Below are 10,524 nucleotides of genomic sequence, written 5' to 3'. Positions count from 1 at the left end.
GAAACAGCTAAAATATCTCACACTGTCACTTTGCATGGGAACCAAGAGAGAGCTCCGGCTCAATCACACTCTTCCAGCGTGTGGTGTCCTCCGGCTTTGGTGTTTCACCCTTCTAATGATGTTTAGAAGTATTGTGTTCCTTCCTCTCCTCTGCTCCCCTTTCCTTTCTTGAGACAGGATCATTCTATGTATTCTAGGCTGGAACCCAATTCATTATGGAGCTGAGGATGATCTTGAACTTCTGACTCTTGGGGCTGTGATGGGAATCATAGTCTGTCCCACCATACCCTGTTTAAGAGCCTGGTTCTATCCAGTCCTGGGCATAGAGCTCAGGCCTTGTGTGTAGTAGTTAAGTACCCTACTAACTGAGCTGTATCTATAGCTCTAGAGTATTAGTTTTAAATTTCTTTTCCTCGAAGATTTATCTGTATTACTTTTACATTATGTGCACATGTGCACATCTGTGTGTGGGTAAATGCATGTAAATGCAGGTGCTCGCGGAGGCCAGAGGCAGCAGGTGACCCTGGACCTGGAGTTGAGACAATAGTAAGCTGTCTGATATGGGTACTGGGAACCAAACCCAGGTCTTCTGTAAGAACAGACCAGCAGGGAGTATCTTCCGTTTCTCAAGGACAGGTGACGTTAAGCATCTTGCCAAATGCTTACTTGCCACCGGTATGTCTTCTTGGTTAAATGTCTCTTCGGGTCTTTTACCATTTTTAATCAAAGGTTTTTCTTACTCTTGGGTTTGAAGAAATTTTGATTCGTTCTGTCAACAGTCCTGAACTAGCTAAGTTGTTTGAAAGTATTTTTCTTGTTGGAGAACTCTGGAAACTTCGGAGGTGTGAGCCATTCATAGTCGGTCGAGGTAGATTCCAGGCATCTGTATGTGAATAAACACATTGTGTTACATCTAAACAACTTACTACTATTCAGCATTAAGAACAAATGAGCTCCCAGGCCAGGTGTGATACACTCTTGTTGGCATATTCAGGAAGCTGAGGCAGGAGGATATTGACTTTGAGGCCAGCCAGGGTTACATAAGCATTCTTATTTCAAAACAAAAAAGAAAAACAAATAGCAAAAACAAAACCAAGTAAAAAAAATCCAGTACGACCAAACAAAACAGCGAATAAATGAGCTACCAAACTATAAAAAGTCACAGAGGACCCTTAAAGAGTGCTAGTGAATTTAAAAAGACCTTCTGGAAGGGCTATATGGATAGTATGTTTCCAACTATACGCGATAGTTTGCAAAGGGCAAAAACCATAAACAAAGAGATGAGTAGTGGGAACTTTCGGTCCTTAGCCCTACCTGGCCAGGAACACATTATATCGAACAAGGTAGTCCTAAGTTATTCTCTGTACTTTCTGTCCAATTTGCTGTGGATCTAAAACTCTTCTAAAGAAAACTTTTCCGGGTGAATCTAATGTGCTGCTACGGTTGAAAACTAGTAGCCTCGGTCTTTGTATACAGTTTCTTTCTAAAGTTAGGTATTTTTTTTTTGTTGTTGTTCGAAAGATGATGAATAAATGAGAGTTCAGTAAGGAGTCTTTTTCTTCCTCTTTCTCTCCTTTTGCTGCACCTCCTTCATCACCACCATCACCACAGCCGGGTCGCCCAGACAAGTCCGGACCTCATTGTAGCCAAGGATGACCTTGAACTCCAGCCTCCAGTTCTCTAGTGTCACAGTTACATGAGGACTCCACTAGCAGCGGGAGCATTTGATTTGCAATGTCCATGAAGTAAAGGCTTGACGGGAATAATTACGGAAGTCCTCGTGACCACAAGTCGAAGGCAAATGTGTTGAAAGCCCTCGGTGCCTGCTGTTACCCGGGACTCCGGGGTGGGCAGCCAGGAGGCACGAGTTCCTGCAGCCTCCGTTCTCCCATCTGCACCGAGGCGATAACGCCCGACTGGGCAGCGCACACCGAGTTCCCAGGCTCGCTGTGAAGCGTTCCGGTAAACAGCTGGGTGATACTCCTTACAACTCCAGAGGAGGGGGGTGACCTGAGCGCCGAGCGCCTCGGGGACGGTGGCCTCCGTTCCGCAGGACTCCGGAGTGGCCCGCGCTGGGCGAGACGGGCGGAGCGTGCGCGAACCAGCTGCTGGCGGCGCGCGCGGATTGACAGCGCGGCGATTCGGGCGCCGGGAGGCCTGGCTGAGGACAGCGGTAGCCGACCGCCGAGGGAGCCCGGCGCCCCCGTCGTCGCCCCGTGCGGCGGGCCGGCCTCCGCAGCGCCCCAGGTGGCCGCGGGCAGGGCGGCCGGGAGGCGTTCGCTCCGCCTCCGCCGGCGCGGCCTTCCCCAGCCTCCCCGCCCGGCGCTCGGCCGACCCTTCTCCTGCCCCCGCCCGGCTGGCGATGGACGCGGCCTCTCCCCGCTGCCGCCGGCAGCTCCGCGCGGACCTGGCTTTGAACCGCAGGGTCTGAGGAGCCGCGTGCTGGGGTCGGGACCCGCGCTGGCTGCCGCCGCTCGGGGGAACCTCTCGCTTCCTTGTCACCGGGTCCCCGAGGAGGAAGGGGAGGGACGAGACACGGCTTTTCCTGTGCCGCCTGCCTGGCTCGACCTGCGCGGCCTGCGGTTTCCTGGGAACTCGAGGGCCGCGGCCGGGCCAGGCTCTGCCCGCGGCCTGCTTGGAGCTGGACCGGAGCTGTTTGGTACGGCGAGCCAGGGTAAGAGCCTGCGGTAAGGGTAGGCGGGGGCGCTGGGCGCCGTCGGCAGGCTGGGCCTGCGCGAGGATCCGGGCCGCCGAGTCCGGCGGCGGGCGCGGAGCTGGACCCCGGCGCGGTAGGTCGGTCGTCCGCCGTCGCCTCTGCGTCTCGGGCCCTTTGTTCCCCTCCCTGGGCCCTACGGGGCTTGGCTTGCTGGCTCCAGAGCTCCGGCTACGCTCCCCATGTCCTTGGTGAGGCTCAGCTGCCCGGCGGGGACCGGGGATGTCCGGCTGGGCCTCCGAGTTCCGGGAGACCCGCACCCTGGCCGCTCGGCGGCTTCCTCTCGAGCTCGTAGGCTTGCTGCTTCTCTAGAACTTCGCCCTGCTCCCAGAGGGAGGTAGCTAACTTAGCCAGGTTGGGTGTCAGTGTCGCGGCTCCGGCCTTGATCGGGCCGAGGACGATGGGGCAGCCCCGCCGGGCGCGGCCGATGGGAGCCCACCGTGACCCGCCTCTAGGTTCCCACACCGGCAGGTGGATTTCGTGGGACCCAGAGCTGTCCTTTGGTCAGGCACCTAGGAGCTTTTGTAATGACTTGCCTGCCTACACTACTTCTCGATTTTTTTTTTTTTAAATAAAAACTAACTGCTCCATCCTGTGGGAACCGGGAAAGAATTTCATTGGGGGGGGGGGGGGGGGCGGGGGGAACCTGTTAGATGCATTTACTTTAGCATCAAAAGCTAAAAACAAAAAAAAGTTTTAAGAACATTTGCCAAGATTGCCAGAAGTTCTTATCAGTATTTCCTCGAATAGGCAGATTTCATATCTAATTACTATTTGTAGTTGAACATATTTAGGAATAAGTTTGAGAACTCAAACTTTGTGAGAAGAGAAATTCACTTCGAAGGGGAATTGAATCGGAAAGTGTGGTCTTTAAAATTGCTGGATCTGACCCGGATCTGAAGCCCCGATTTTTGGCGAGGTTTGGGGGCAGGTTGCAGGGAGAAGTTCACTGGTAAAAGAACTTTTTTGTAGATGTTCTTTGCCTTTTGGCACAGACATTTGTGATAACAACACTGGGATCCAAAACTTGTTTCATAGTGTTTGACCAAGACAGCTCTGGTTTCTAGTTAACTAGCGAACTAATCGGTATATAGTCCTTCGGTATATAGTCCTGTGTTAAATTGTTTTGTGTTTAGTGTATCTGCATTAAACCCAGGAAGTAGAGGGAAGTCCAAAACTGCTGCATATATAGCATACTTTTTGAAGTAATACTTTGCAGTTTGGAAGGTTTTTTTTAAAAAATTATGTTTATTTGTTTATTTTGTATGTGCGTGTGCATGTCACAGTGCAATATGGAAATCAGAATAGCTCTGTATGTACACACACACACACACACACACACGTCTGTCTGTCTTTGTGTGTGTGTTTATCTTGAGGACCTTACAGAAACTTGGTTCTAGCAGATGGACAAGAAAAAAGTCTATACACAGCAAATGTTTGAAAACCCCTTTTCCATTTTTCAATTTAGGCAAAGGGGCATTGTAAAAGACCATGGCAGATGTGGATCCTGATACGTTGCTGGAATGGCTGCAGATGGGGCAGGGAGATGAGAGGGACATGCAGCTGATAGCTCTGGAACAGCTATGCATGCTGCTTTTGATGTCTGACAATGTGGATCGGTGTTTTGAAACGTAAGTGCATTCCTCCATCACCTTCCTCTAGGGCCACTGTGCTGACATCTGTTTCCAGCCATTTGCTGACTTCAATTTGTGTGAAAACTTTGCTAGGGAACTTTAAAATATCCCTTTAGACATTTCTGCAGTTGTCTGTGGATAATGGAACCCTAGTAATGATAATCATGATTATGTAAATACATATTTGTTCAGTGAGTATGGATTAGACTAATACTAACCCATAGCTTGGTTGAGTCAGCTATGAACCATCTCATAAATTAAAAAGATTATAAATGTTTATCTTCTTTAAATCCGTTTCTATATTATATGACTTGGAGAATAAGATTAGAACTGCCTGTTTCTTTGGTTTTTGTATGTCATTGCTTTTGTTAAAATAATTCTCCTGTTTATAACATTTCATTTTGGATGATATGTATATATATTAATTATACTTTTTGGAGTACAGAAGCTCTGAAGTTATATTTGTGTGTGTGTGTATGTGTGTGTGTGCGCGCGCATGCATATGTGTCATGGTGTGCATATGGAAATCAGAGGGCAGCTTTTGAACTCGGGTTCTCAGGCTTCATGGTAAGTACCTTTACAACTTGAGCCATCTCACCACCCAAATTTGGAGCGTTTTACACAGTTATATTCAGAGGAAGATAATAGAGACTGCATAGAAACAGAAAAGGAAATTCTCTGCTGGCCCGGCCACTTACGACGCCATGCTTTCCTTTTGTGTGATTCTGGTTCAGTAAGGGAATAAACATTCTTCTGAGTTCATTTATATTTATTGTTGTGAATTCCTATAAGTCATTAACTTATATATATGTACTTTAATATGTGCTTTTATGTGTGCTTTAATGCTCTTTAAAGGTAATTAAAAAAATATTTGAGATATTGGCTTAAAGCTTGGTGTAATTAATGCTTTTGAGGTGGAAATAGACTATATTCCTTGCTAAATCTCCATTTTTTTTCTTGATTTTTAAGTACTAGTTTGTATTTTTGTTAAAACAGTATTATTTTAGCTGGCTATGGCTCATGCCTTTAACCTCAGCAAGTGGGATGTGGAGACAGAAGGAGCAGCAGTTACAGGTCATCCTCGGCTACATAGTGTGGACGGGCTGAGCTAGAGGACACTGTGTCTCAAGAGAGAAAAAAGTCAAAGTAAGGGTGCCTGTGGAGGTGGCTCCGTGGACAAAGGGCATGACAGCCACTAAGGCCAAGGACATGGGCTCAGTGCTCAGAGCTTGTGATGGAGACGGTGGGCACCGGCTCTGATGAGTTGTTCTCTGACATCTCTAGCATCTCCTCATACACAGATTGATAAAAGTTCTTATAAACAAGCATCCACATCACAGTGCTTTGCTTAATTCCTTTTTATCAGATTTCTTTTTTTTTGAAATTATTTATTTTATGTATATGAATATACATAAAGAACTTTTTTTTTGTTTTTGCTTTTGTTTTTTTTTGAGACAGGGTTTCTCTATGTAGCCCTGGTTGTCCTCGAACTCACTCTGTAGACCAGGCTGGCCTCCAACTCAGAAATCCGCCTGCCTCTGCCTCCCAAGTGCTGGGATTAAAGGCGTGCGCCACCACTGCCTAGCCCATAAAGAACTTTTTTTTTTTTTTTTAAAGAACTTTTTAGAAGGAAATTTTAACAGTGTAAAATTGGTTCTTATGAAAAATTCTACAACTAAACAGAACAGCTGTGTTACATTTTTTACTTTCCCTTCTGTTCCCTTTTCATATTTCATGTAATGAAATTTAAAAGAAAAAGAAGTTAAAATGATTTCAGATATGATGTACTATGTAAAGGAATAAGGATTTTTTTTTTTTTTTTAGTTTTAAAGATGTATTTATTTTTATTTTATTTATATGAGAGTTTTGTCTGCCTTGTGCACCATGTGTGAAGGTACACTTGGAGACCAGAAGAGGGCATTGGGTCTCCTGGAACGGGAGTTAAGTCAACTGTGAGCTGCCAGGTGCTGTTGGAAACTGAATCTGGGTGCTCTCCAAGAGCTCTTATTCATTGAGCCGTCTCTTCAGCCCCAGGATATTGTCAGTTAGACTGGTTAGTCCTGTGTCATGTAACATAGCAGCTATGTATTCAAAGTAGACATCTGTTTACATTTTGTGACCTTTGCTTTTCTAACTACCCCTCTTATTAACCTTTGTTTTTCCATTTTTTTTATTTTATTTAAAAATTTTCTAAAATGTACGTATAACATGTTGTGATGTATGAGTGTGTGTGTGTTTGCCTTTACTTGGTGGTGCGTGTGGACAGCAAAGGCTAACTTACAGGGCCTGGTTCTGTCCTCTCACTCTGCTCTGGGGATTGTTCCTAGGTTTCCTTTTTAGATCTTGGCTTGTTTTTTTATCACTCCACAGCCTTGTATATTTCCCACAAGAAGTTATCTTGTTAGGCTGTGTGGTAGCACATGTCTTTAATCCCAGCACTTGGGAGGCAGATGCAGGTAGATCTCTGAGTTCAAGGTCAGCCTGGTCTACAGAGTGAGTTCTAGAACAGCCAGGGTTACACAGAGAAACCTTGTCTTGAACCCCCCCCCCCCCATGAACACACAAAGTTATCTTGTAGTTTTTGGTTATGGCATTATGGTCCTAGGTTCAAGTTGTTTTTATTAACATTTATTTCTATTATATGTGTATGAATGTTTTGCTTGTATGTGTGGACATGTGACTTACAGTGGATGCCAGAACCCCTGCAGCTGCAGCTGCATGTGGTGTGAGGGACCATGTGCATGCTGGGAATCAAACTGGGGTCCTCTGCAAGAGCAGCAGCTGCTTCTAACCACTGAGCAGTCTCTCTAGCCCCAGGTTCGACTTCTTGTAGTCTGCTTGTCTGTTTAGCTCCTGAGAGAACCTTAGTTTGTTCTCTGTAAAATGACTTTTGTCTTATTTCAGTGGATTTCTTGTGGGGATTAATGGAGAGAATATATGTGAAAAAAAAATGTTTCCTGTGAAGAAGTGATATAATACCTAATTTTGAATTATATTTTGGTACTTTTATTTCCTGAAACTAATTTGAGAGTCTTTCTTGTTTTGAGACAGGTTCTCGTGTAACCTGGGCTGGCCCGAAATTTGCTGTCTAGCCAAGGTGGCCTTGGATTCTCTTGCCTGCACCTGCTGGCATTGCTATCTTTTGTTTGTTTTTTGAGCCAGGGTATCACTCTATAGTCCAGTGTGGCCTAGAGCTCATGATGTAATGCAGCCTGCCTTCCAGCTCAAGGGGAACTTCCTGAGTGCTGGGATACCAGTTTATGCATCACATCTGTCTTTCCTTCTGCCTCAGCTTCCTCAATGCTGGAATTTCAGGCAGGAATCCCCCAAATCCAGCTTTTAAAATTTTTTAAAGTCAACAAATAGGGCAAATGAAATCAAGACGTACATATTGTGAATATACCAGAGGAAATCTTCTAGTTGGATTTTATAAGGTTAATAGTTTAGGTTATGTCTAATAAATTACATGTTCATATATTTGATACATTTTCCTTAGTGGTTTGTACTGAAAGTGTGCGTCTGTTTAGTTAAGGCACACAGTGCATGGCAGACCATGGCCTTGGAGACGGGCCAGAGCTGAGTTCAGGGTCCTGCCTTTCCCGCTCCGAGTAGTCATGCTTTAAGCCTCATTCCTAATCCTTGTTGGGTTTTTATGAAAATCAAGTGAGATTTACTCCTGTGAAATGCTATCAGGTGCTTTTTGCTTGATAGTTAAATAATTTCCCCTTTGATTTGTTCTGAATTTTTATGGTCTTGTTTTGGCTCTCCTTTTGGAGTGAAAGAATATGCTTTTTGTGATGTTGCACTGCTTCTTAATAATGCCCGAATTTACCAAGGCAGTAAAGTAAAATAAGCTGGAGGTTCATGTGTAATTATCTTTAGCCTCACAAATGTAATAGGAATCATTAGCTAATGAGTGGTCTTTGAGAAAAGGATTTCACTGGGTTTGCTGGCTCACATCTATAATTCCAATGTTTGGAGGCTGAGGCAGGAGGATTATCATGATCTTGTAAGCAGCCTGGGGAACAGACTGAAACCCTGTTTCAAAAGACAAACAAAAAGGGAAGGGACTTGATTGAGGGCAATTGAGATTATAGGAGGACAGGACTTTTGGGAAGACGCTGTGGCATCCAGTTGGGGAGATGCAGGGCAGGGGAGGTGCAGGGGCAGGGGAGGTGCAGGGGCAGAGGAGGTGCAGGGGCACTTAGCCTCATGGAGTAGGACTGGCCTGCTGAGTCTGTGTATGGTGCACAGGCGTTGGATTCTTATTATACGGGAGTACCGGGAGGGCATTGGAATGCTGCCAGTGAGGGTTATGATGGTCTTTATATTTTTTCTTTCTGTGCTTCTGGGATCAAGTTCACCTACCCAGTTCTTAAATTTGTCTTTTAAAATGATTACTTAAATCAAGTATGATAGAACATACCTGTAACCTAACTCAGGCCAAGGCAAGACCTTGTCTCAAAAAAACAAGCCATAGACTAGGGGTTGAACTCAGTTGTAAGACACTTGCACGTGCCAGGCTTAGCATTCAGTCCCTAGCACTGTGAGGGGCTCCTGCTAAAGGCTAGAGGCCATGGTTTGATCCCTGGAACTCACTGCAAGAGGAGGCTGACTCCTGCAGTGTGTCCTTTGACTTCCACATATGCACGGTAGCATACATATCACACACAGAAGTAAATGTACTTAAATAGGAGACAGCCCATAATGCAGCAGGCTGCACACAGAAGCAAGTAGGAGAGAGAATAAGGTCTCGTCCATTAGGCAGACTTCCGAGATGTATAAACGATGTTAATTACTGCCTTACTTCTGGTCTTCTCGCAAATGTGTTATTTGTTTATTTTATGTTAACTCCATTTTTACAAGCTGTGTTTAACATATAAGAAGGCTATCTTATTTTCAGTTTTGTTTATTTAATGAAGCAGAGTTGGGGTGCTTTTTCTAATTTTTAAAAAATGGCTTATTTATTTTATGTATTTTGCCAATGCATGTATGCCAGTGTGAGGGTGTCAGATCCCCTGAAGCTAGAGTTACAGACAGTTGTGAGCTGTCATGTGGGTGCTAGGGATTGAACCGGGGTCCTCTGCAAGAACAGAAGGTGCTCTTAATCGATAAGCCATCTCTCCAGACCCACTGATTTTCTAATTTTTTATTACATTACATTTTATTACTATGTGTGTTATTTTGTGTATGTGTGGATATGTATGCACATACGTATGTATGTATGTATGCATGCATGCATGAATGCATGAATGCATGCATTTGAGTGTATGGGAATGGCATGCTGGTCACGGTCAGAGGATGGCTTGCAAGGCGTTGTTCTCTCCTATTATGTAGGTCCATCAGCTAGCTTGCTATAAAAGCCTTTTTTTTTTTTTTTTTTTAAGTTAAAAAAGAAAAAGAATAAAAAGGGGGTTGGAGAGATGGCTCAGCAGTTAAGAGTACTAACTGCTCTCCCAGAGGTCCTGAGTTTAATTCCCAGCAACCACATGGTGGCTCACAACCATCTGTCATGGTATCTGACATGTCATCTGTCATGGATCTCTTCTGGTGACAAAGAACTGGTGGCAATAGTGTACTTATATAAATAAATAAATCTTTAAAAATAAATCTTTAAAAAATTAAAATAATATTTTTTATTTACTTATTTTACATCCCATTCTCTGCCCCCCACCCCCTCCCACAATCCTCTCATCCCCACTTTCTTCTCTGAGCTGGTGCCCCCCCACCCCCCCGAGTCTTCCCCTACCCTCTCATATGAAGTCTCTGTGAGGCTAGGCACAACCTTTCCCACTGAGGCTAGACAAGGCATCCCAGCTAGAGGAACATATCTAACATATAGGCAATGACTTTTGAAATACCCTCCCCCTGCCTTCCCACCCCAGTTGCCTAGGTCTAGCCCGTGTCTGTTCTTTGGTTGGTGGTTCAGTCTCTGAGAGTTGCAAAGGACCAGGTTAGTTGACTCTGTTGGTCTTCCTGTGGAGTTCCTATCCCCTTCAGGACCTTCAGTCCTTCCCCTTATTCTTCCATAAGAGTCTCCAAGCTCCATCCACTGTTTGGCTGTGGGTGACTATATCTATCTGAGTCAGGTGTTGGGTGGAGCCTGTCAGAGGACAACATGCTCCTGTCTGCAAGCAAAACAGAGTGTCATTAATAGTGGCATGGATTGGTGCTTGT

The 10,524-nt window shown here is 45.1% G+C and overlaps 2 protein-coding genes across 4 annotated transcripts in view; one reads left to right on the top strand and one right to left on the bottom strand.

Annotated features, from left to right (window-relative positions):
* Window positions 1-1,984: 1,984 nt before the first annotated feature.
* On the bottom strand, window positions 1,985-3,304 carry LOC114612519 (proline-rich proteoglycan 2-like). Its single transcript, XM_028757488.1, has 3 exons — window positions 3,297-3,304; window positions 2,931-3,164; window positions 1,985-2,849 (listed from the first exon to the last, which is right to left on the bottom strand). Exons 1-3 carry the CDS (start codon window positions 3,302-3,304, stop codon window positions 1,985-1,987), a joined length of 1,107 nt encoding a protein of 368 aa, XP_028613321.1.
* The window catches only part of Hectd1 (HECT domain E3 ubiquitin protein ligase 1), an 89,692-nt gene continuing 81,508 nt past the window's right edge, over window positions 2,341-10,524 (top strand). For 2 of the 3 annotated variants that reach the window (XM_028757439.1, XM_028757438.1), the window contains exons 1-2: window positions 2,576-2,674; window positions 4,182-4,344. In XM_028757439.1, the coding sequence (XP_028613272.1) occupies window positions 4,205-4,344 (140 nt within the window). In that variant the 5' untranslated portion in view covers window positions 2,576-2,674; window positions 4,182-4,204. Of the gene's footprint in view, window positions 2,675-4,181; window positions 4,345-10,524 lie in introns of all 3 variants that reach the window. The other variant, XM_028757437.1, reaches the window with a different exon arrangement.

Source organism: Grammomys surdaster, unplaced genomic scaffold (assembly GCF_004785775.1).
Source record: "Grammomys surdaster isolate TR1022 unplaced genomic scaffold, NIH_TR_1.0 126163, whole genome shotgun sequence".
NCBI classification, from domain to species: Eukaryota; Metazoa; Chordata; class Mammalia; order Rodentia; family Muridae; genus Grammomys; species Grammomys surdaster.
The sequence above is the reverse complement of the archived record's forward strand: the minus strand, read 5'-3'. Positions and strand labels throughout refer to the sequence as shown.